General features: G+C 53.6%; 13 protein-coding genes across 13 annotated transcripts; 9 read left to right on the top strand and 4 right to left on the bottom strand.

Annotated features, from left to right (window-relative positions):
• Window positions 1–1,694: 1,694 nt before the first annotated feature.
• J4E84_001398 (uncharacterized protein) lies at window positions 1,695–2,953 on the bottom strand (the record flags this gene model as incomplete). Its single annotated transcript, XM_049384030.1, has 3 exons — window positions 1,695–2,604; window positions 2,650–2,882; window positions 2,930–2,953. 3 exons carry the CDS (start codon window positions 2,951–2,953, stop codon window positions 1,695–1,697), a joined length of 1,167 nt encoding a protein of 388 aa, XP_049249548.1.
• A 243-nt stretch (window positions 2,954–3,196) lies between these two features.
• Window positions 3,197–3,629, top strand: MZM1 (Mitochondrial zinc maintenance protein 1, mitochondrial; the record flags this gene model as incomplete). Its single annotated transcript, XM_049384029.1, has 3 exons — window positions 3,197–3,251; window positions 3,298–3,480; window positions 3,529–3,629. 3 exons carry the CDS (start codon window positions 3,197–3,199, stop codon window positions 3,627–3,629), a joined length of 339 nt encoding a protein of 112 aa, XP_049249547.1.
• Window positions 3,630–3,702: 73 nt separating this feature from the next.
• Window positions 3,703–4,876, bottom strand: SLT11 (Pre-mRNA-splicing factor slt11; the record flags this gene model as incomplete). The annotated part of the gene is made up of 2 exons (XM_049384028.1): window positions 3,703–4,796; window positions 4,846–4,876. 2 exons carry the CDS (start codon window positions 4,874–4,876, stop codon window positions 3,703–3,705), a joined length of 1,125 nt encoding a protein of 374 aa, XP_049249546.1.
• A 437-nt stretch (window positions 4,877–5,313) lies between these two features.
• Window positions 5,314–6,548, top strand: ERG6_1 (Delta(24)-sterol C-methyltransferase; the record flags this gene model as incomplete). The annotated part of the gene is made up of 3 exons (XM_049384027.1): window positions 5,314–5,517; window positions 5,566–5,922; window positions 5,970–6,548. 3 exons carry the CDS (start codon window positions 5,314–5,316, stop codon window positions 6,546–6,548), a joined length of 1,140 nt encoding a protein of 379 aa, XP_049249545.1.
• Window positions 6,549–7,091: 543 nt separating this feature from the next.
• Window positions 7,092–8,497, top strand: PDB1 (pyruvate dehydrogenase E1, beta subunit; the record flags this gene model as incomplete). Its single annotated transcript, XM_049384026.1, has 5 exons — window positions 7,092–7,333; window positions 7,462–7,585; window positions 7,638–7,924; window positions 7,974–8,037; window positions 8,090–8,497. 5 exons carry the CDS (start codon window positions 7,092–7,094, stop codon window positions 8,495–8,497), a joined length of 1,125 nt encoding a protein of 374 aa, XP_049249544.1.
• A 920-nt stretch (window positions 8,498–9,417) lies between these two features.
• On the top strand, window positions 9,418–10,171 carry J4E84_001393 (uncharacterized protein; the record flags this gene model as incomplete). Its single annotated transcript, XM_049384025.1, has 2 exons — window positions 9,418–9,612; window positions 9,674–10,171. The coding sequence occupies 2 exons, from the start codon at window positions 9,418–9,420 to the stop codon at window positions 10,169–10,171; spliced, it is 693 nt and encodes a 230-aa protein (XP_049249543.1).
• A 771-nt stretch (window positions 10,172–10,942) lies between these two features.
• J4E84_001392 (uncharacterized protein) lies at window positions 10,943–11,684 on the top strand (the record flags this gene model as incomplete). Its single annotated transcript, XM_049384024.1, has 2 exons — window positions 10,943–11,107; window positions 11,163–11,684. 2 exons carry the CDS (start codon window positions 10,943–10,945, stop codon window positions 11,682–11,684), a joined length of 687 nt encoding a protein of 228 aa, XP_049249542.1.
• A 581-nt stretch (window positions 11,685–12,265) lies between these two features.
• On the top strand, window positions 12,266–13,289 carry J4E84_001391 (uncharacterized protein; the record flags this gene model as incomplete). The annotated part of the gene is made up of 2 exons (XM_049384023.1): window positions 12,266–12,292; window positions 12,414–13,289. The coding sequence occupies 2 exons, from the start codon at window positions 12,266–12,268 to the stop codon at window positions 13,287–13,289; spliced, it is 903 nt and encodes a 300-aa protein (XP_049249541.1).
• Window positions 13,290–13,516: 227 nt separating this feature from the next.
• J4E84_001390 (uncharacterized protein) lies at window positions 13,517–14,454 on the top strand (the record flags this gene model as incomplete). Its single annotated transcript, XM_049384022.1, has 2 exons — window positions 13,517–13,520; window positions 13,700–14,454. 2 exons carry the CDS (start codon window positions 13,517–13,519, stop codon window positions 14,452–14,454), a joined length of 759 nt encoding a protein of 252 aa, XP_049249540.1.
• Window positions 14,455–16,767: 2,313 nt separating this feature from the next.
• J4E84_001389 (uncharacterized protein) lies at window positions 16,768–18,531 on the bottom strand (the record flags this gene model as incomplete). Its single annotated transcript, XM_049384021.1, has 4 exons — window positions 16,768–17,407; window positions 17,458–17,865; window positions 17,917–18,189; window positions 18,242–18,531. The coding sequence occupies 4 exons, from the start codon at window positions 18,529–18,531 to the stop codon at window positions 16,768–16,770; spliced, it is 1,611 nt and encodes a 536-aa protein (XP_049249539.1).
• Window positions 18,532–19,245: 714 nt separating this feature from the next.
• On the top strand, window positions 19,246–21,069 carry J4E84_001388 (uncharacterized protein; the record flags this gene model as incomplete). Its single annotated transcript, XM_049384020.1, has 2 exons — window positions 19,246–19,455; window positions 19,516–21,069. 2 exons carry the CDS (start codon window positions 19,246–19,248, stop codon window positions 21,067–21,069), a joined length of 1,764 nt encoding a protein of 587 aa, XP_049249538.1.
• A 97-nt stretch (window positions 21,070–21,166) lies between these two features.
• On the bottom strand, window positions 21,167–22,195 carry J4E84_001387 (uncharacterized protein; the record flags this gene model as incomplete). The annotated part of the gene is made up of 2 exons (XM_049384019.1): window positions 21,167–21,909; window positions 21,967–22,195. The coding sequence occupies 2 exons, from the start codon at window positions 22,193–22,195 to the stop codon at window positions 21,167–21,169; spliced, it is 972 nt and encodes a 323-aa protein (XP_049249537.1).
• A 302-nt stretch (window positions 22,196–22,497) lies between these two features.
• Window positions 22,498–23,163, top strand: J4E84_001386 (uncharacterized protein; the record flags this gene model as incomplete). Its single annotated transcript, XM_049384018.1, has 2 exons — window positions 22,498–22,506; window positions 22,561–23,163. 2 exons carry the CDS (start codon window positions 22,498–22,500, stop codon window positions 23,161–23,163), a joined length of 612 nt encoding a protein of 203 aa, XP_049249536.1.
• Window positions 23,164–23,552: the final 389 nt, after the last annotated feature.

Raw genomic sequence — 23,552 nt, 5'->3', positions numbered from 1 at the left:
CCAGCTACCGACAAAGGACCGCTCATGGCGAATAAGGTGGCAGATTTGGTGGACCAGAGCCACACATGGTGCTTTTGGGTGGGGATTTTGAGGAAGAAGGAGGCAGGCGGACACCATAGGTAAATAAGAAACGCATTTTGGTAAAAAGCACCGGAAGTGTGGGATAAAGAAGACAAGAAGAGCTGGCGCAGATTGGGCTTTTATACACCACCCACGCGCCAAGACCCGCCCATCGGGATGATTGCGAGCAATTTCTGGATTGTTCCTTTGTTATAGAACCGGGGTCAAAGTCGGCACATCGATAGTTTGTAGAAGTATTTGTGGAAGCACAGGTTCTCACATGTGTACATTGTTCTCAGTTTTTGGAAGGCGAAGAAGAGAAGGACGAGCACATGAACTTGTTGCGCAGGTTTTGTGTTTCCGGAGCGACACACGCGCACATTGTTTGTTTTGTAGTACATTTTTGAAGTCCACGGAAGGAGGAACGCACACCATCAGATATTTATCCATGATGTTTTGGTCAAATTGAGGAAGGAGGAGGAGGAGCGCACACCATCCGCACGTTGTACATCCATTTTGGTAAGAACACAGAAAGTTGTGGAGTGTAGAAGACAAGAAACCAGAGGATGCAGTGAGGTTTTTATATCCGCCCGACCGACACATGGACGTGTCGAAAAGATCTTTTCTCACAGCATCCTGAGATGGCTTTGCTTTTTTGGACAGAGAGAGAGCTCATGATGCATTCGTATGCTATTTTTGAATGTTTCTCAGTCATGCCAGTAATATCCAGAAGTTTCTTGCATCACATGCCTCTTCATACGGTTTTGGAGAGCAGCGACCGGCCATGTAATATTCAAGAGGAATTTTCCTCGACCGGCCATGCACAACTTCAATTGAGGGTTCTCGACTCTTCCCACTGCCATGGCGTCCATAGTAATTTTGTTGGTGATTCCAGAAACGGAGACATTCGATAGTCATGACTGCCTTTTTTGAAAAGACAAAGACAGTCGTCAGGACATTCAAATGCCTGCATGGAATTTTTGAGCAGACGGCAGTGTTTTGAGAAGACGCAGGAGGAAGTGCACACCATTTGGGTGAACCGCGTATGTTTTGGAGAAGATGCTGAAGCAGCGCAGGAAGGACACCTCATTAGTTGGTGGCATGTGTCTTTTGGAGAGTATAATGAAGAAGCGAAAGAAGGCGCGCACGCCATAGGTCATATCTGAGGCTGTTTTTTGGAGAAAATGATGGAGAGGCGGAGGAAGAAGCGCACACCATGGCATGGTCTCCTAGACCTTTTGGAGAAATCCGGAGGACGAAGCGGAGGCAGAAGCACAGCCCATCGTAGCGGACGAGAAGTATTTTGGGAGAAGATTATGGAGAGGCGCGGGAGGAAGCGCACACCATGGGATTACCGGACGGCGATTTTTGGTAAAACCCAAATGAAGGGTGAGTGATAAGAAACAGGAAGAGAGGGAGTGAAGAGAGGTATTTATACATGGCCAGCGGTGCACGTGCTACAAATTGGAGTGAAGTTGGGACGATTCGAAATCTTCAGGTTCTCCTCTGTCTTCTAGGAAGGCTTACGAGAATATAGTAAGCCATAGCAATATCTAGTGTACATAACCCCCCTTATCCGCGCCCTTTTGATGCCATCCCGACATACCTAGACGCCCGTGCCCACCATAACCTCCCTATTTCTTCCCCCTACCCTTGGATTTACTCCTCGTATTCCGACTGGGCGGGGGCGTATCCTCACCACTGCTGTCCGCCTCAGCCTCGGCCTCCACAACCACACCCTCATCCTCCACCTCTTCCATCTCCTTCACACCCCCATCCATTCCCTGCCCCTGTCTATCCTTCGCCTTCCGCTCAGCCTCCCAATCCCTAACAAGCCTCGTAACATCATCTTCCCGCGGCTTCTCCTTTCCATTCCACGCACTGCACCCACCACATCTCCACCTCCCAACATCTTCGAGCGTACGGGCGCCAGGTGGAGCCTGCCCGTTTACAAGTCGGCACTCCGAACAGATCAAAACGAAGCGGTTCTTAGCCTGTGTTTCGTCTTCGCCGAGGAGAGCGTCGAGGATGCGGTCGTACCAGTGGGTTTGTGTGAAGGCGGCGGGGGAGTCGGCGGTGTATTGCTTGGTCAGGTCGACGGCACCGGTGTTGAATGCGTTGGGCGCGAATTCGGCGCCTGGGGCTTCGGGTGGGGGCAGTTGCTGTGGCGGGGATGGGCCTTGAGGGGATGAGACGTTCGACGGAGGTTTCTGTGGGGTATGCGGGAGTTGCTGTGGCTGGGGTCGCTGGATGTTTGCCGTTGGGGGAGGAGGCATGCCAGTGCGGGGGCCTGGCGGCGGCGCTGGCTTCTGAGGGCCTTGGGACTTTCTGCGGCCGGGGGAGTCGCCTTGTTGTGGCTGCTCGGGTTGTTTGGGCGAGGCGCCATATTTCTCTAGCAATTGTTGGGTCGAGTTGTACTTGGTGGCTTCCTTGAGGCGCTCAATGGTAGCGTCACGTTCTTTGTTCAGTTTCTTGAGGTAGGCTTCAGTGTTGCGGATGCGGTAGTCGAAGTAGCTCATGAGCGCGTAGCGGAGGCCGTAAATCCTGGAGGGTTAGCTATATTCGTCGCTGCGATGACGATGGACATACAAGACAGGCCCGCCAGCCACCACACTTCCCTCAATGGGACCCCAATTCTGCCAGCCCGTCACGAAGGTGAGCACGACCGCGACCAGAATATACGCGAAGCCGGTATAAAGCGTCCACATGACGCGCGCGCGTCGCGAGAGCTGCTTCTGTTTGTCATTGCGCGCGGCAGCTCTGTTAATCTTGCCAGTAAGAGTGTTGAGCGTCCTCTCGAACGAGGCGGCATCTTCGCTACCCTGCCACAGTCAGCAAGCGTATTAGCGCGTAGTTAGATTCGACGTACCTTCCAAGGCCAGAAGGACACCATGTTGGCTCTGGTAGATCGCAGCCCGGTGTGGGAGCTAGATTTCTACCGTTGAGGCCACCGAAGCGTTGCTCGTGTGTGGACCACTTTCAGCTGCGCGACGTCAGCGGGTGTCGGATCGCCAGCCGGGGGGACCCTGGCGGGAACGATGTCACGTGTGCCAACTTTCCTCGCGGAAGTTCCGAGCGGAACTGGTTGTTCTTTACAACGCTCTATTCACTGCATACCGCCCCGACTCTACACACAATGGCGCTAGTTGCATACCGGAACCTGCTGCGATCCGCGCGCATCGCCTTCCAAGGTACGAAATGCGACATTGACCTACTTCCCGCGCTCACACAGTACAGGCGACATGAACACGCTCTTCGCCGCCCGCACCGAAGCCCGTAACAAGTTTGAGGCGAACCGCAACCTACGAATCGGAAGCGAAGAGTTGCAATCGTCATTAGTACATGCCGAGGAGGTGGCCAAGTTCCTCAGAGAAAACGTCGTCCAAGGGCAAGCAGCGGACCCAGAGGGCGAAAGTTACAGTATGCTTTCTATGGATGGTATCGGGATCAATAGGCTAACACAGGCAGAACTGCGGATACACGAGCATACCGAGCGAGGCGACAACGAGGATATCAAAAAGGGCAAGGGAAAGAGTACATTGGGAGGCACAAAATGCTGTTCCTCCTAGGCTTTTATGCACATCGAATGAATCATGATACCCATACAGTCCAAAACGCCGACCCAATGCAAGAAATAAAGACCTAGTTTCCGGCCAAGCTGGCGTACTGGACGTCGTCGTCTGCGCCTGGTGGAGGTGCAACAACCATGCTGTCCAGGCTGTTCTGTGGTGCAGCCTCAATGGCGGCTTGGGAAGCAGCTGCCCGTCGTGATGAGCCCGCTACTTGTCTTCCCTCCTTTGCGTATTGCATCCTGACGTTCTGATCTAAGCTGTCCAGCTGCTTCGGCTTGCCCCAAGTGACGCGCATAGGGCAGCCCTTAATCACCACCTTGCCCTTGAGTGTTCCCGCTGCTGTCTCGGCGTCTTCCCGCTTGACGAAGTTGACGTACGCGCAATGCGCTCGATGTGAGCAGACCAGTGACCGAAGTTGACCGTATTGTGAAAAGTGTTTGCGGAGCTCGTGCTCGGGAAGGTCGTCTTCCACACCCGTGACGAAAAGTGATGCGACATTAGGGTCCGAAGGTGGCAGCCAGTCTTGCGGGTTTGGCTCCGCGGATGCGCCGCCCATGCGACCTCCTCTTCCGGGCCTCATGCCTCCTCGCGCAGGTGTACCTCGCGAATCCCGCGTTCTGATCGGTCCGGGGACGTGACTGCTCTCGCCTGCTGTACCACCACCGCCAGGCGCGGGCAACGCCTTTTGTCCACTCTCGCCCTCCTCAGCCTCTATCCGTCTCTGCTTCTTGTAGTAGGGCTCACTCTGCGCGAGACGCTTAAGCAGGTCGCGCGCCTTCTCATCCGTCTTCTCGTATGCCTCCATCGCTCCACGTCCCTCCTCGATCTCTCTCTCGTGCTCCTGCGCATAGTACTGTCGGTTGATATCGCTCTGTGGGCCGGGCGCCACCATCTTCAGCGCAGCATCACGGACTACGATGGGCAGACCGAAGGACAGATCGAGCATGCAGTGCTGGCAGCAGTTTTTGAGGCGGGCGCATGTGAGGCAGATGTTGGTTCGCTTTTGTCGCGCGGTACGGTCGGCCTTCCAGCGGAAGATGGTGAAGGGTCGCGTGCAGATCTTGCACTCTGCGCCGTAGTCCTCCTTCAGCATCTGCACATATGTGCTATCCGGCAGGCACTTCTCGCAGACGGACGGAAAGTCAGTAGTTTCCCACCCCGATCCTACAAAAGTTAGTGCATGCTACGCGCAGTGGAAAAAGACATGACGTACGGTTCAGGTCGCTCTTGATTTGCGGCGGCATGGTGAGGCCTGCTGTGTAGGGTGTGCGACAGTGGCTGAGTTTTGAATGTAATCTCGCGACTTCGCCGAGCGAATCTGGGGACGTCGAGTACGCGTAGTGGGGCGCGGTGGTTGTTGCGACAGATGGTATGGGAGTGACGGTAGAAATCTAGGCACTACGCTATACGCCTCTTACGGTCTTGGCTTTCACGCGCTCGGGTGGCGAGGACCGACCGCTAGCGCTGTTGACCAGGGCCGCGTACAGAGTCGGTCGTGATTGGGCGACGCCAGTTACCCCCTAAGAAATTCAAGTCCCAATCTCCTACCCATACCGCTCTTTCCTCTCCGGGGTCGTCTTTATAAAGTTTCAGGGTCCTGTCCTCTTCGAATTGTTTATTCTACTATCCGTTTCATTCACTTCACTCCCCGCATAACCCCATATCACTCTTAATATCCATCATGTCTCCCATTGCGCTCGAAAAGGAAGACCATTCTCGCGATGCCGAGTTCAACAAGGCCATGCACGGCAAGTCTGCAAAGGCTCGCGGTGGTATGACTGCCATGTTGCAAAAGGACAAGGCTGCCCAGCAAGCCGCTGTCGACGAGTACTTCAAGCATTGGGACAACAAGGCCGCTGGCGACGAGACTGAGGAGACCCGCAAGGTATGCATATGTGGCATTGTTGCATACCGTGTTTACTAACAGACCCAGGAACGACGAGATGAATACGCTACCCTCACAAGACACTACTACAACCTCGCAACCGACCTTTACGAGTACGGCTGGGGACAATCTTTCCACTTCGCCCGCTACGCCTATGGCGAGTCTTTCTACAAGGCCATTGCCCGCCACGAGCACTACCTTGCCCACAAGATGAACCTCCAGGACAACATGCGCGTCTTGGATGTTGGCTGCGGTGTCGGTGGTCCCGCCCGTGAGATTGTCAAGTTCGCTGGTGTCAACGTCGTTGGATTGAACAACAACGACTACCAGATCGAGCGTGCCACTGCCTACGCCGAGAAGGAGGGTCTATCAGACAAGCTCAAGTTCACCAAGGGTGACTTCATGGTACGATATACTTCCACACCCTGAGTACCCTCACTAACCCGTGGTAGCAAATGTCTTTCCCCGACAACTCTTTCGATGCCGTCTACGCCATCGAGGCCACTGTCCACGCACCATCGCTCGAGGGCATCTACAGCGAGATCTTCCGTGTTCTCAAGCCCGGCGGTGTCTTCGGTGTCTACGAGTGGCTTATGACCGACAAGTACGACAATGACAACCCCCACCACCGCGAGATCCGTCTTGGAATTGAGATTGGTGACGGTATCTCCAACATGGAGAAGATTGAGGTTGCGCTCGATGCTATGAAGAAGGCTGGCTTCGTGATGGAGCACAACGAGGATCTGGCAGACAGGGACGACCCTTACCCATGGTACTGGCCGCTTTCTGGCCAGCTGAAGTACATCAGCACCATTGGCGACATCCCCACCATTCTTCGCATGACCAAGGTCGGACGTGGCCTCATCCACAAGTTCGTCGGTGGTCTTGAGGTGATCGGTCTCGCCCCCAAGGGTACCCAGAAGACTGCCGACAGTCTTGCCCTCGCAGCCGACTGCCTTGTTGCCGGTGGCAGGGAGAAGCTCTTCACACCCATGTACCTCATGGTCGGAAGGAAACCCGCCGACGCATAAGTTTTCAATTCTCGCCCTTTGCATTAGACTTCTCTTCGCATCTAGGACCTTGTTGGTCTGCGAGCTATTCCTTCGATATAGGAGCATCATCTCCTGGCATTTGCATCACGCGCATTGGAGACGCGCATATATACTGTAATATTTGGAAGTAGGGCACGGTCTAGGGACGGTCATGGTAACGCGAAATGTGGTGCTATAGAGAATAGAAGAAGTAATCCTCATCTGAATGTTTTGATCAACATCGTCCAATATGCAAGCGACTGTTGCATGACTATTCAGTAGATGCTCCGTGTAAGGGCTGACTGTGGTGAAAGCGACGTTGTTGAGGCGGACCATCCAGGGACCATCCAGACGCATGTCGGGTGTTCTCGCTATAGTGTGGTCCCTGCTCGAGAGCTTTGATCGCTAGCGCCGGCCCCAACGACTCGGATCTTCGCATCAAGAAATTGTCCAGCAAGCCCCAGCAACCACCACAAGCCTCAGCGGCCATCACTCGCCCACGGCACTTCCTCACCACACCTTCACCCTCACACACACCCCACAATGGCTGCTTCAAGGCTCCTCCGACCCACCTCCCGCCTCGTCTCGGCGTCGCGGCCAGCGCCCGCCTTCCGACCAGCTTTCCGCGCCGCAGCCATTACACCGTCAATTGCGAGGAGAGGATATGCGTCGGGCCAGAAGGAGATGACGGTGCGAGAGGCGCTCAACGAGGCCATGGCCGAGGAGATGGAGCGCAACGACAAGGTTTTCGTGCTCGGAGAGGAAGTCGCGCAATACAACGGAGCGTACGTCCCACCATGAAGCAGAGAGATGTCATATCTGCGATAAGAAAGAGGAGGCTCCAATTGGGCAGAGAATACATCGCAGGCTATGCACAACGGAATATCAATGGACGGTGCTGACTGAGCCACAGCTACAAGGTCACAAAGGGCCTGCTCGACCGCTTCGGTGAGAAGAGGGTCATCGACTCTCCCATCACAGAGTCAGGTTTCGCCGGTCTGACCGTCGGTGCTGCGCTCGCTGGTCTCCACCCCATTGTGAGTTCCTCAGCCATCATGGCCCAAAAAGCAAATCTGACAGCGACGACAGTGCGAGTTCATGACCTTCAACTTCGCCATGCAGGCCATTGACCAGATTATCAACTCCGCCGCAAAGACCCACTACATGTCCGGTGGTATCCAGCCCTGCAACATCACCTTCCGTGGTCCCAACGGTTTCGCGTCCGGTGTCGCTGCTCAGCATTCCCAAGATTACACTGCGTGGTACGGAAGCATTCCTGGATTGAAGGTCGTCTCGCCATACAGCGCCGAGGATGCCAAGGGTCTGTTGAAGGCTGCTATCCGCGACCCCAACCCGGTCGTGGTTCTCGAGAACGAGTAGGTCACAATAGACGCAAGACGAGAGACCGTGTACTAACATCCACAGACTTCTGTACGGTCTTTCCTTCCCTATGAGCGAGGAGGCCCAGAGAGACGACTTCGTCATTCCCGTAAGATACCCCACCATCATCCCACTCTATCTTCATACTAACACACCCCCAGTTCGGAAAGGCCAAGATCGAGCGCCCCGGCAAGGACCTCACCATCGTCACCCTCTCCCGCTGCGTCGGCCAATCCCTCGTCGCCGCCGAACAACTCAAGTCCAAGTACGGCGTCGAAGCCGAAGTCATCAACCTGCGCTCCATCAAGCCCCTCGACGTCGAGGCCATTGTCAAGTCCGTCAAGAAGACCGGCCACATGCTCTGCGTAGAGTCTGGCTTCCCATCCTTCGGTGTCGCGTCTGAGATTATGGCGCTTACTTGCGAATACGCCTTCGACTACTTGGAGGCGCCCCCTGCCCGCGTCACTGGTGCTGAGGTGCCCACGCCATATGCCCAGAAGCTTGAGGAGATGAGCTTCCCCAGTGAGAGCTTGATTGTCGACTATGCTGCTAAACTCCTCAGGGTATAGATTGGAGTATGAACGGAAGCGGGTAGTGCGGTAGCCATTCTAGCGTTCTTGTGGATTCAGGTTTGGCGAAGGAACCGGGGTTTTGTATGATCAGACTATGACCATTTTCGGCTGAAGGTAGACACACGTAGGTGCTGGGTTAGAGCATTTTCGATTGCATGTACGAGTATTCCTATTGCAACTCCATCTAACGACTTTGATAACACGAAGTCCTGCGTGGCTTTTCTTGTGGCGTGGGTGAGGTGAGTGGATGATAGGTCTTCGACTGATGTGGACAGGTCGCTCTTATCTCGATGTCGGCTTGATCGCTCAGCTTTCTCTTTGTCACATGCTATCTTTGTGGGTTGCGGTGTTGCTAAGTCACCGCTTTTCTTTGTAGGTGAGCATCTCAGGTTCTCTCACCTCGAAGCTGGGAGTGCAGTATGCCTGCTTCAGTTTTTTCATGTTTACTTCATTACCAAAGTCTCACTCTAGTTCTTTCTTTCCTTTCTATGGTCTACTCGCTTGTTCAACGATCTACTTCAGCGAGATGCACTGCTGCAGCTTGAGATTTCTAACAGAAAGAGGTGACAATGCCTGCGCAGTTGCGCAACTGCGCTAAAGCTGGTATGCCGCTCAGATTGAGCTGCGCATGTGCTCTCTACGAGCAAGATTCACGATGATTTACTCAGATGGGCACGCGCCGGCACGGAGTCTACCACGAGAAAGAGCATGGCAAAGGTACGAGCGGCTGCGCACTGGCTATGCCGCAAACGATGAGGGTGCTAGTTATCGTCTTCACTTTCATCGATGAATCCGCATCTCACGATAACGGGTGCCGCGCGGCCTAGGAGCTTCTGCTGGCACTGCGCTCTCCGCACCTTATACCACGGCCTGGCACGACAACACGACATTGTGCACTCGCGCAACGAGAACCCAAAATGTCGTACCGCTCGACTGACGCCGGCACTCGAAACTGGAGCGACAGCGATGGCGGTGAGCTGAGCGACTATGACCATCAGAGCTGGTCAGACTACGAGGCTGGCTATGACTACGAAGGATCTGAAGATGCTGGTCCAGCTGCTGAGAGCGAGTACGGCAAGGACGACGAGAAACAGAGCGAGCTCGAAGAGGAGGTACAACTTCTATGCTATCTCTCAACTCAGCATAAGCTCGAGACTGACATTTGCATTCTAGGATGACCCGGAACCGATCGAAACGGTAGCGGCAGAACCGGAGTCAAAACTCGCAACAGCCATGAAAGCCAACAGACGCGTCATCAAAGATCTCATGAAGATCAGCCGTATCAAATGGGAAGAAAACATCGAAGAAGCCGACGAATCCCACGCAGCAGAAATCAAGTCACTAGGCGAACGGCGCGAACAAATCAAGGGACACGAGCACATCCTACGCAAACGTACCAGAGTTCACAAGCGCTTCCGTCGAGCTGTCGCTCCGATCCACAACGCACTTCGCAAGGAAGACCATCAAGAGTGCATTCTCATCTCAGAGTTCTTCGACGCGGTTAAAACTGAGAGGACGGCTATCGAACTTAGGCGGGCTGACAAGATCAAGAAGGCTGAAGAGGTACATGTGCAGGAGTATGAGGCGCTGGTTGAGCTGCTGCGAGGCCTTCAGGTCATGGCTAGGCTTTCTGGTGTTGAGCTTGATGTGGAGGAGGATGGAGATGATTGATGGGGGTTGTCCGGCTTCCCTAGGGCTACTGCTTAATTAAGCTACTTCAGCCCTCAAACCTTCCTCCGCGTGAGCGCCGATACTTCAGGGTGCAGAATTAAGGTGATACAATGCGCTTGCAGCAGACGAGGTTCAAGCACCAAGAAAATGCACTGTGACAGGGTATCATGGAACTCAGATGACTCTCGGTTTAGCCAGCACAGATATGGCTTACCGGGTACAAGAACTCGTCATGGCTGGCGGGCAAACTCGCGCCGATATCAGGAAAGAAGGTGGCGAAAGAGCTCAAGCAACTTCCAGGGATGTCAAAAGCGCAACACGATACGCAAACACCGCAGTGGAAGCAAGTACGATACACGGCAAAAGAACAACACAATGTTATCAAGAAAGCAATAGAGAGCCGCTAGATGCTACGCAGAAGTTTTTAGAGCCCGAGAAGTCCAGATACTCAGGTAACATGTCAGTGCTACTGCTGCGTGTCGCAGACTCACTCTAGTCCTTGAGGATCTGGAAGCCTGAGCTGCGCATATCCTGGCAGTATCGCATTGCGGAAACTGACAACTGGAGACTGCAATAACCGGCTCATGTGGAGTGAATCAGAAATTGCGAGTGTTTGTTTCCACGCTCACCTTCACCGCTGGCCTGGTGGTTTCGCGCTAGTCGCTCCTGCTATTTCTGGAAGGCTCTCTGACTCCGACCAACACAACACGACCACAACACCAACCGAGATCAATATTGCGGTGACACCTGCGACAATTGCGCCACCTCACCATGTCGTCGGACGCCATCATCGAGGGCCTGAAACAAGGTAACACTGTCGAGCTGGACGTGCTTCAGAACATGAAGGAAGGGCTCAACAGTGTTGTCGACAAAATGATCAGCGAGTGTTTGAGCCGCAACGATGGCCTTAGTGAGCTGACGGAGAAGCTGTCACTGGTGAGTGCCATTGTCTTGAGTTTCTCTGCGACCCTCGAACTGACGTTAGACTTAGGAAGGTTCGAGCGAAGCAGCAACAGATTTCACGACAGAAGACGAAACCAAGCTCGCGAAAACCATCGAAGACGCCATCCAGACCTGCGAGAGACATATCGACCACGAAACCACAAGGAAGCGTCTGACACTCCACCGAACGGCCCAAGCATTCAAAGCTCAGCAGGGAGTTCTGGACTTCCTGCTTACCCATGCTAGGGTTCACGATGACGCGTGTGACCAGAGGGCAACTCTTCACAACAATCTGACAGACATGGTGGACGGCTCACCACACGAGGCTCTCATCGCGAGAGAGTGTGGTTTCCTCGACAAGGTTTTCACTTTCCACAGACACGCAGCGAGAGAACTCAGAGAGAGGAAAGCACGTACTTATGAACAGATCGAGCGTGATCATGAGTGGATACTGTCTAATTTGCAGTTGGAAATGGCGGCTCTTTCCCGCATTGCTGATGCTGCGAAAATCGATCTTGCAACCGTACGCGACGACGATGAGGTCGACGGACAATCACTTCACGAAGCCTAGGCCGCTTAAAAAAGTCGCATATACTTCGCCGTTCGTTCTGGTTGGATAGTGGTACGCAAGCTCCATCCTCACCCGCTGTCCGTCCTAGCTCTTGCATCCGTTCCTGACTGTCAGAGAATGTCCGTGGAAGCCCTTCCCTGCTTGGGTGGTATATAGATGACAATAGCCGCATAGAATAAAGAGTGCACACCTGACAGCGAGTTTGCATTCGAGTTTGATGAATTTTGAAAGTGCACTATGGGCGAAAGACGTACTAAGACGCTTTGATGTGAAGACTCTGCAAATAGTCACACGATCACCATCAAACTAGATCTTGATACCACGAGTAATGATAACGTCGAAAATACTTCTGCACCGTGCTCATGATGTGTTGAGGCGGCCACCATGACATGTTCATGGACCCTCGAACAACCACATCCTCTGGTTGACGGCATCCCCACTCACGGTACCAAACTTCACAAGCCATTGGTGGACATATTGACGTTGCACTTGACAGCTGTACTCAGTAACGTCCGTCGTTCTCATTTGCAACCTCATCTTTGATCTTCAACGACAAGGACTTCGTGAGGCGTTTGCCCAGTATGCCTAAGATGGGTTTGATCACTACGGTGAGTAATGCATTCGAATAGCCGCCATTAATAAGATACCTGTCGCATATATGTGCCGTACACTGTCGAATCACGCGCTCGCACCGCTGTCCAAGAAAGCCACATACTAACACCACCATAGATTCGAAAGCGCCACCAAGAACGCAAAGACAAGAAAAAGGCGATCCGTCAGACCGCACAACGGAACGAAGACCTCCAAGCCGACACCAACCAGTCACAAGTTGAGCCCACGACACCTACGCCGGCCCAGCACCTCCCCTTCACAGGACCTACTCGATTCTTCTCACTCCGCCGCAAACGCGGCGTAAGCATCGGCATGTCCACCTACGAACAGCTCCCCAACGGCGTAGAACCCGCACTCATCGACCACACCTGCCACTTAATGCAACGTCCCAGCGACGAAGAACTACCCCATAAATCCCCCTTCGCCACACCCCCACCCGCCGACGCAGCCTCGACCCAAAACCAAGACACCAGCCCAAAAACCTGGCTCAGCCGCGTAGGCGGCTCCCTCCGCCGCAAGCCAAGCGGCATACGCTCAGCCTTCTCCTACACGCTGCCTCGGAACTGGAAGACCAACAACAACAACAACAACAACAACAGCACCGGTGTCAGTGCCAAGACCCTCGCAGAAACAGCGCACGAATACAAAAAGTCCCAAATCCAACGTCTCGATCCCAGCGCCATCGACGCCGCCAACGACGACGGACGTGGCCGAAGCCCCCTCCCGCACCACTGGCGCAGCGAGCAATCCAGTTCCTCGGTCTCACACTCTCGCGATGGAGCCGTGAACAGGATGAGCGATACTACTACTACTACTATGGAAGGAAGTGAGATGGGTGACTGGATTGATCCGGATGAGGAGAGAAGGGAGCAGGAGTTTGAGGACTGGATAGTGCATAATCGGTTGTTTGTTGAGGGGGAGGGGCTTGATGGGGCGAGTAGAAGGGTGTCGAGGGTGAGTGCGGTGTCGAAGAGGAGGTATAGTGATTATTAGGGGAGGGGGTGGGGTATACGGTGAGGTTTGAAGGATGGTGGGGGAGATAGTGAGGGCTGAGGTATACGTGGGTGCGCGTCTTGATGTGGGCAGCGTACACGTGTGTTACTGGGGTCTACGTGACGCTGAGGTGGAGGTGAAGGCGAGTTACATCTGGATCTCTGTCTTTTGTCAGCTTATTGTTATTGAAATCTTTGTTGGCGTTCCGGGGTGAAGGCGATGTTTTCATGAGTTCGCTATTGTTCAGTCGGTATTGTAGAAAATAGAAGTGAAGACGGCAACGTACCTATTGTAACAATAGTAGCTATTGTCAACCGTCTCATCTTCGCGCAGAAGCCAGTACTATATAAACAGCCCATCCGCCTCCGACTTTTGCTCTTTAGCAAATACCACACCTGCTCATTTTCAAGACGTTTCCAAGTTCCCTCTTCCCACCATCACCATCATCATCATCACCACCACAACAGCAACAATGCTGTCCCCGCAGAACAAGCTGCGCATCTTCCTGAGCCTGGTGCTCATCACCGTCTTCGCCGCGAGCTCAAATGAGCTACGCATCGCCATCGGCACCCTCTTCTCTTGGGCCCTAGGCCACGTCCTCATCCACCGACTCTCTTTGTCGATCTCCTTCCGACAAGCCCACAACACCTACATGATGGTGTCGTTTGGCCTGCTGGCGGGCCTAAACGACCCATTTTGGGAAAACACCTTCGGCCGCCTCCTCGACCTCTTCTTCGACCGATGCCGCTTCGACCCAGACGTGCCTGGGTCTGGCTTCACAGACTGGCACGAAACCCTCCGCCGCCGAAAGGCATACGAGATCGATCTCGTTTGGCAATACCTCCGCACCGCGCTCTTCTGGTCCTTCGTCGCCGTTTTCCTCGCCGTTGCCGTTCCGCTTGTCCGCTGGTTCACTCGTGAGAGTCAGACGACGAAACTGGAGCGGGCCTTCGCATACATGAGGGATCACCCTGGCGAGCGACCTCCCTGGATGTGCAAGCAGCCAGAGGCCACAGTGGTGTCCAAGAGGGACACAAGATACAATCGCCTGAGCAGCGAGCTCATCTTCGTGTGTGGCCCTGGTGGTGGGCTGGAGACGGTGATCGATGGCGACATCGAGGGCGCGATCTCTCGCCGGCGGGCACTGAGGCCGAGGTTCGCATGAGCGCTGGTCGCCATGCTGGTGGGGTTTTGGTTGGCGGTGGGCCATCTTGACGCTGGTCGTTGGGATGGTCAGGATTTCTTGTTTTGTTTCGTTTGGGGTCGAGTGTTGTCGACGGTGGGCTGTCCTGGCGCTGGTCGCTGGGTAGTCCAGACCGGTCGGTACTCGTTATGTAGATTGGTGGATGGACTAGTACTTCGGGGTCGTTCCGAAGTCCTATGTTTAGATATGTTTGTGAGATCGCATCTGGCTCGTCCTGATTGCAGTCTTCGAATGCATCTTTCTTCCTTCCCGCTACAGTGTTCTCCTCAAATCTGCGTGAAGGCCTCTTCCAACTTCTTCCTCATATATGAATCGTGTATCTGGGCTCATGGGGTTGCGATTGGTGGGGATTGGCAGTTGGATCGCTTCGCACACGTGCTCCAACAGATCGGGAAGTAGTTCATTGACTTTGGCTAGCAGCAAAGGTATGAACTTAGACGAGCCGCCCGGTAGCTTTGCTATCAACAGCATCAACTGGGTCAAGTAATCTGGGGGGATGAGTTCGGCATGTGATGCAGACTGAGGCACGAAATGAAGAACATCCGCTAAAGCGCAGGCTATGTCGAATACCTTCTCCGTCTAAGGTTGTTAGCAATGAGACAAGCTTGCGGCTGAATGACGTACCATGCCGACGCCATGTATCTGCAGACTCTGAACGGGTAGCTTCATCGAGAGGATGGTCAAGTCTTTGCCGACCAGAATGGGGTATCTGAATGTTAAGCAATCGTAAACAGACTCTGTGGAAAGAAACCCGAAGCGGGGAAACAGCTCCCACAGTTTGATCTGTAGCCAGAACTGCGATATGCGAACATTTGCAATCTCTTCGTTCGAAAGTTCGAGATCAGTGGGCAGTGCGGTGCGAACATCGTTCTCGAGCTGGATTAACCACTTTTTACTGCAGTTTTGCGCAGCACCGTTCCACACTGCGAAAAAGACTTCATCGAGCGGTCGGAAGACTGATGCGAGGTGGAGCAAGCCAAGATCATCATGCCCATCGAGTGGGTAGCTTGAGGAAGTGACAGATAGTGTGATGGGCCGATTCCTACGAACGCCATGCGCTCTAACAACTAGTAAGCAATACACTCATCACGATGCCCATGGGTACTGAGAATCGTCGCTGTCTTCGCTCGCAGGTGGAATTGGATAGACGAGAAAGAGACAAATGATATCATACAGTCGGAAGTGCATATGGTGGACCATGATGCATCGAAGTGGGGGGACAGACGTAAGAAAGACGGGAAGTATTCAGCGTACCTTTCTGACACTACCAGAATCCGAAACAGCCGTGTCCTTGTCTTCATGTCGAACCAATCCCTGTCCTCGTCTTTAAGCATCATAAACAAGGTTGTTGCTTCTCTCAAGTAGAACCATGCTTGACGATAGTCGCCTCGGCCAGCGTAAGCTCCGTATAGAAAGAAGGAGGTATAAACTGATCGATGATCAAGCTGCGTAATCCTATCTCGCTGCAGCGAGAGCAAGGTATGGTCTAAGTAGTAGATTTGTGAGTCCGTTTGTGAAGACTGTGTAGATCCGCAATTGGCATGAGTGGAGGCTTCCGCAAAGTTTGCCATGTATGCGCAAAAGGCATATATGAACTGTCGAGATGTCGGCGAAGTCTGCATTTGCATGAACTCTTCTCGCAGTCTTTCGGCTGGTATGAGAGCTACTATCCTGTATATGCGCTCCTCGTAGACGTCGACCAACGTTTTGAAGACTTCCTTTGTCAATTCCACAGCGGTGGTAATGACCGCGGTCGGGGCAGCATCCTGTGGGTCGCAGACGTCGGCATCGTTATGGGGTATCGCTTTCAATTCGTTGAGTACGTTAGCCCTCGAACCTGTGCGACCTCCTTGACCCCGTGGTGCGTTGAAGGTGCAAGCTAGTTTTGCCGATAAACATCCTGCGCAAGGTTGCGCGCCATTGCACTTAGTTTTGCGGCGGCGACACGGGTCACATGCCTTTGCAACTTGTTTCCGGTAGACTGTTCTAGACACGGCGTTCTGCATCAAGTTCGAGTGTCTACGTGGGGTTCATGATGTTGACTAAAGGTGAGAGGAGGCGTGGTGAGGAATGGCAGCAGGTAGCCGCGGGCTGGTCAGACGCGTCGCGTGATGCCGAGGCTGCTTACGTCATATCAACACACTAATCTCCAAACAGATGCGCGTCACCGAAGAGGAAAGACATAGCCAACACGAACCGAACATCTGCGAACATAACCTATCAGCGTTTGAGACGCGTGGAACTATCACTTCAGCACCGCATGTGTGGCTAGACTCACTCCTTCCATTCCGAACCCACAGCGGCCTTCTCATCCGCGACACGCCCATGCCCGTACGGGTCGACCTGCGTGCTAGCAAACTTCCTCGCGCTGACCCTCTGCTCGAATAACATGTCGAGCTCTCCATACGTCCGGCCCTTCGGTTCTGGGAGCCTGAAGTACACCCATACCACAACGCAGCCGCAAGTACCTGCCCAGAAAAACGCCGTCTTCGCTCCCCAGGCCCAGTTGGCATCTCCAAGCTGGTAGTTCGTCAATACGTTGACCACAATATTCGAGATATTGTACAGCGCTCGCGCGAGTACGATCGTCTTGGCCTTCAGTCTAGTTGATGACATCTCCGACACGATTGAGTAGGTGACGGGACCGATCGTGAAGTCATACACGAAGACGAAGAGAATCAACACCGCGCCAATAGCCCAGTTCGAGGCTTGGGTACCGGCAAAAGAGCATGATCCAACGATTATCAGGATGATGAAGAGGGTGCAGCCGCCGGAGAAATGGATCGTTCGTCGACCGAACTTCTGCATGAGGTACCACGATCCAGCAGTACCGACTAGGCCAAGGGCGAGTGAGATCATCGACATGTTGAAAGATTGTACGGTGGGGAGGCCTGCCTTCTGCATGAAGTATGCGCTGCTTGATGTCAGCCCAGAGTTCGTACCGACTTCACGCCTAATACTTACAAGTAACCCATGATGTTGGTCCCGCAGATTGTCTGAGCAATCCAGGTGAAGCATACGATCTCGGTTCGTCGGAGATCTGTTCCCTTGAACAGGTCCGTCCATCGCGTGCCTTCTGACATGTTCTTTTCCATCTCGTTGGTATGCTCAATCATGGCGATTGTTTCGTCGGCGTTGAAGTTCGGGTCCTTTTCCGGTGAGGTCAGACGAAGCAATGCAGCTTTAGCGCCTACTTTGTCGCCTCTGCGAACATGCCACCACGGACTTTCAGGCGCAAGAAAGACACCGACCATGATCGGTACGGGCCAGACCCATTGTACGGCAAAAGGGATACGATACGCCCATTGGTCTGAACGTTGGACGCAGCCGCGGTTTACACCTGAAGCTATAAATTGTCCCATCACCCAGCACCTGGAAGTTCGTTAGCATTCGGTCTCGGAAAAGGCGAATGCAAATGCTTACATGTTGACGAACGTGGTCAGAATCGGCCTCAGGCGCACAGGTGCAACTTCCGATGCATACTGCGTTGTGAGGGTCTGAAACATGCCCCACGGGATCCCGCAGAAGACTTCGCCAATGACCAGAGTCTGAACATTGGGCGCAAAAAACAGGATAAAGATGAAAGCAGTCATCGATATCAGGGCACCTATCATGGTCTTCCGATACCCATACCGCTCGCTAACGAAGCCGTTAATGACAAGACCGATGACCTCGCCAGCTCGTGCTCCATTGGATCTGACGCTATCAGTCACAAAAAAACCTCGGGTAACGTGTCTTTGATACTCACAGTGCGCTCTGCCAACTGGCTTGAACACTGTACTTGCCAGTAGCAGCGTTCAGAACTCCGTATTTGCGATTGAACTGAGGGCTGCCGTACAAACTCCCCAGCAATGCGAGGTCGTAGCCTTCCATGATCAGAGCACTCGACAGAACGACAGACCAGCCAACGGCTTTTGGGTAGAGTCTGATCGCCTGAACGAGGCTCATAGATTTCTCATCGTCAGCTGCATGCTGCGCCTCCTCATTTGGCGCTGCGAGCTGTGTCGCCGTAGGTTGCTCAAAGTCCTTGTCTGTCATTGTCGCAATGAGTGGCAGCTCGGGTGAAAGAGACTGGAATCGATGCCATATTATTGAGGAGGCGTGACAGGCTTATAACCATCTCCGAGCACAGATGATCATGGTCAGAACAGGGTTGCCTTTGATGCGGGTTAGCGAGGGCCCAGCACCTCGGACCTCCCCATGGTGCCCCAGCTTAGGTGTGGAAATCGCTCATACTACGCCCAAAATTACTCCAACGGCATCAGAGAACGCCAAGTTTCTCGCAATTATGAGTTCCTTCGTTGCCGAATGATCGGAAGCAACGCGGATGGCCTATGGTGGTTCGTCGTACCGAGAGATTTTCACGGAGCCAAGGCGGAGGCGATGCGGAAGCAACCCGGAAGGAACACGGGCGCCACATTGCGGGGCTGACACGACTCGCACCAGGGTGCCAACCGTTTACAAGCAGTCACCAAAACGACGAATGAGAGAGACTGTCACAATGGACTGCATGACGATGATCATTGGGACGGAGTACAGACCAAAGCGTAGTTCTCTGGAGCCTGCAACGACTTCTCTCCTTCATCTCCCACTCCGTACACCAAGCGGTCCTCATCTTGCTACTCCCCGGCTTCCACCAGAAACTTCGCATCAATCCATGGACGATATCTGCTTGCGAATAGCCTGCACCCACTAAGTCTTGCATTCACAGATACCCGAATCTCAGTACGCATAATTTGTCCGTCAACTATCATGTCACCACATGTAGATCTCTCTTACCACAAACGCGTGTGGTGGAAGGAAGCAACATTCTATCAAATCTACCCGGCATCTTTCAAGGATAGTGATGGCGATGGATGGGGGGATATCCCGGGTATACTTGAGAAGATCAGCTACATCGCGTCCCTTGGTGTGGATGTGGTTTGGCTATCGCCCATGTTCGACTCACCGCAGATTGATATGGTAAGAACACGACGTATGAGATATATAGACCGTCACTGATCTCGCGCCTCAATATGTCAGGGCTACGATGTCTCCGACTATGAAGGTGTATATGCACCGTACGGCACCGTCAAGGATGTGGAGAAACTCATTAAAGCCTGCCACGATAACGACATGAAGATCATCCTCGACCTAGTTGTAAACCATACAAGCGATCAGCACGCTTGGTTCAAGGAAAGCCGGAGTTCCAGAGATAATCCGAAACGAGACTGGTATTTCTGGCAACCAGCACGTTACGACGAGCAGGGCAACCGTATGCCGCCCACTAACTACCGCTCATATTTCGCTGGTGGAACTTGGACGTGGGATGAGCACACGGAAGAGTACTACCTTCATCTCTACGACAAATCCCAACCAGACCTAAACTGGGAGAACGAAGACTGCCGACAAGCGATCTACGACTCAGCCATGCGCTTCTGGCTCAACAAAGGCATCGATGGCTTCCGCGTAGACACCGTAAACAAGTATTCCAAAGTCCTCCCTTTCGCAGACGCGCCCATCACCGACCCAACCAGCTCCATCCAACCTGCCGCCCAGATGTGGTGCAACGGGCCCCGGATCCACGAGTTCATCAAAGAGATGAACCGTACCGTCCTCTCCCACTACCGCACCTACGACGACCAATCCGTCGTAACAGTCGGCGAACTCTCCTTATGTCCAGACCCCTCCTCTGTCCTCCCCTACATCAGCGCCGCACAAAAGGAACTAGACATGGTTTTCCAATTCGACATCACGCACCTCGGCCAAGGCCCACCAGGCTCTGACAACAAGTACGATTACGCTAATTGGACATTACCAGACATGAAGCGCATAGTAGAGAAATGGCAATGTTTCATCGAAGGCACAGACGCATGGACAACCGTTTTCAACGAAAACCACGACAACGGCCGCAGCATCTCCCGCTTCGCCAACGACGCACCCGAATGGCGAGTTGCCAGCGGCAAACTACTCGCTTTGTGGCTGATTGGTCAATCGGGCAGTTTGTTCCTCTACCAAGGCCAGGAAATCGGTATGATCAACGCGCCGCCATCCTGGGACATAGAAGGCGAATACAAAGACGTCGAAAGCCAGAACTACTGGGCCGAAGCCGTGAGGCTAGCGGAGGACGGGACGGATCCTACGCGTAAGGAACGGATTAAGAGGGGCTTACAGCGCATGGCTAGGGACCATGCGCGGTTGCCGTTCCAATGGGATGATAGTACCAACAGTGGGTTTTCGACGGGAAAGCCGTGGATGAGAGTGCATGATGAGTATGGTAGTATCAATGCGGCGGCGCAGGAGAAGGATGGGGGGAGTGTGCTTTCGTTTTATAAGCACGTTCTGAAGCTCAGGAAGGGGCATAAGGATGTTCTCGTGTATGGGTCGTTTGAGCTGGTAGATCTGGGGGGGAAGGATCTGTTTATCTATCGGAAGAGGTGTGAGGGGAAGACGGCGCTTGTGGTGTTGAATTTTACGACCGAGGAACGGGGAATGGAGTGCGATGTTGAGGGGTTGAACTTGCTTGTGAGTTCGTATGGGAAGGCAACGGGATCAATGCTGCAACCGCTGGAAGGAAGGATTTACATCAACTATTGAGAAGGTGGAGGCGAGTGTTCTGGCGAGAAAGTGTAGACTATTGTCGATGCGCTATCAAGGGTATACTACAATGCAAAACTCGCACCACACATTCCTCTTATTGTCCCACCCATCGTCCAACGATCGGAAGGTACTTGTACAGCTCGTCGTACTCTTTGCCTACCCAGCCCACCATCTTGCCGTCTCGTCCAACAATACCCAAGCCGCCCGCTAGCCATAGTGCTGTCAGAGCCGCGCTAATGCCGTTGATAGTGTACCACCTCCTCTTCCGGATCAATGCCCTGTTCTCTTCCGTGTGCTTGACCTGACTTGGTGCAAAACCCAACCATTTTGCTGCACCCCAGACGAAATGCCACACGCCAACTCCCACCAGTGCTGTGAAACCGGTGAAGGAAACTGCAGGATGTAGTGCAAAGCCATGGGAGATATATTGCAGATTAATCAGCGACGAGTCGCCATGCGCATACAACGGAAGGATCCTCGTAGTCCAGATATGGAAACTAGCAAAAGGCACCAACGCATAACCCAAGGCACTCGTTCCACTCAGTGCTGGCCAAGGAATCGTGCGCTTATCCGTTCGTGTCTCTGCACCGTATCGTTTCAGCGCCTGTCTCCTTCTCCACAGCCGTAGTGCGATTCCAGATGTAACGTGTGCGACGAGGGGGAGGCCAACGAGGAGGGGTTCCGTGAGCGCGGATTGGTAGTATGGTCGTGTGAGCAGGAGGTAGCGGTTTGATTCGAGGACGGAGCGGGTGGCGAGCGGTATTATGGACACGTTTGTTATGTGGAGGGCGGCGAAGGCGGTGAAGGTGTAGGAGGAGTACTTTTGTATGCGGAGGACTGGGGAGTGGTGGTCAGCATTGTAGCTCTGTATTTGACGATTGAAGGAAGACATACGCCACCAAGCAGGCCCATGATCACCTAACCGCAATCCCAAAGTGTTCATCCTCCTTATCCCTCTCATCTCCTCCGTCTCTTTCTCAGGCCGTTCCTCATCCGGAACCGGGAAATATTGATTTACTTTCAACTCTTCTGGTGTGTCGACGGGCGAAGGGTCGACTTCGGTGAGGCCCATGACGCCCATCTCTTCATCCTCTACCGGTGGGAGACCCGGACTCTTCTCCATCTTGTGGGTCGTGTCGTGGTGTTGCGAGGTAAGGGAAATGCTACGTTGCTGAGACATGGAATGACGTTGATTCGGTGAAGATATAAGTGGGGCGCTGCATGCCACGCTGAGCCGAGGCGCGTGCTGTTGAGCCGCAACACCAATTGTTCTATCACCACGCGCGACTACGCGACTGCACGGCTTCACGACTTCACGATCCCGCTACCACACGATCCTACGAATCGCTTACGGAGTTACTATCACTGGTGATATACCACGTCGCTCACATCCCTAGAAGCGACACACCACACACAGTCGCGACCATGCCACCAGTACGCCCTCCCCCAGCCCTACCCTCACCCACGCATCACTAACACCCCTCCCAGCGAAACAACCCCCTCCCCGCGGCCGTCCGCCTCTTCAACTGCACAATCTGCGATAAAGGCTACCCGCGGCAACTCGACTACGAAAACCACCTCCGCTCCTACGACCACAACCACCGCCAACGTCTCGCCGACATGAAGAAACTGACTGCCTCTAACGACACCGAGAGCAACAAGCCGAAACAAGGGTTGGAGATGCGGAGTATAGATGTGGAGAACGCGAATAAGAAACCGGGGGTTGGGAGTCGGTTTACGAAGATTGGGGGTGGTGGTGGTGGTGCCGCGGCGGGGGGTAGGTTCAAGAAGGTTGGGGTTGCGGTGGGTGGGAAAGAGGGGGTGGAGGAGAAGGCTGAGGGGGTGGTGGTTAAGACGGAGGATGTGCCTGAGAAGAGTGTTGAAGTACCGGTTGCTGCTGCGATGCCTGTTGCAGAGGCCGAGGTCAAGAAGGAAGAGGATACAGTCATGGCGGACGGGGAAAGGGCAGACGAGATTACATGGGAGGAGTATGACTTCACAAAACCAACCGGATGCGATCATGCGAGTTGTCCTGGATCCAAAACGGATGGCATCTGGAGCGGTGGCTGGGTGGCTGTGGATGCTGTTTGAAAGACACGCGTTCATCGTTCTTATGTTGACATTTACGCTGTACTCATACCCAGGATATCGTCTTAGTTGGAGCTTTTCCACATTGCATAGCATCGGCGTTCGGGGAGTTAGTACTCATTCCACGCTCACGACATACCAAATATCTGTAAGTGTGTTCCAATCACCCCACAATGCCTTCCCTCAAGGCCCTCATCATTCCCTTGAGACTCGCATCACGACGGTTCTCGGGAAGGCCTAATCATTGCTTCGACTGATCAGAAGAGCAGGCTTTATCTACAATTGCTGCTTTTCTCTATCTGATGTTTCATCAGCGTTGTTCATACTGTTCACCATGGTCGAAAAAGACATGCTGTTGTTCGGAGTGAGGCAATGTTGAGGGTGACTGGAGA

The sequence above is a fragment of the Alternaria hordeiaustralica genome, assembly GCF_023758085.1.
Source record: "Alternaria hordeiaustralica strain BMP 2776 chromosome Unknown scaffold_1, whole genome shotgun sequence".
NCBI classification, from domain to species: domain Eukaryota; kingdom Fungi; phylum Ascomycota; class Dothideomycetes; order Pleosporales; family Pleosporaceae; genus Alternaria; species Alternaria hordeiaustralica.
The sequence above is the reverse complement of the archived record's forward strand: the minus strand, read 5'-3'. Positions and strand labels throughout refer to the sequence as shown.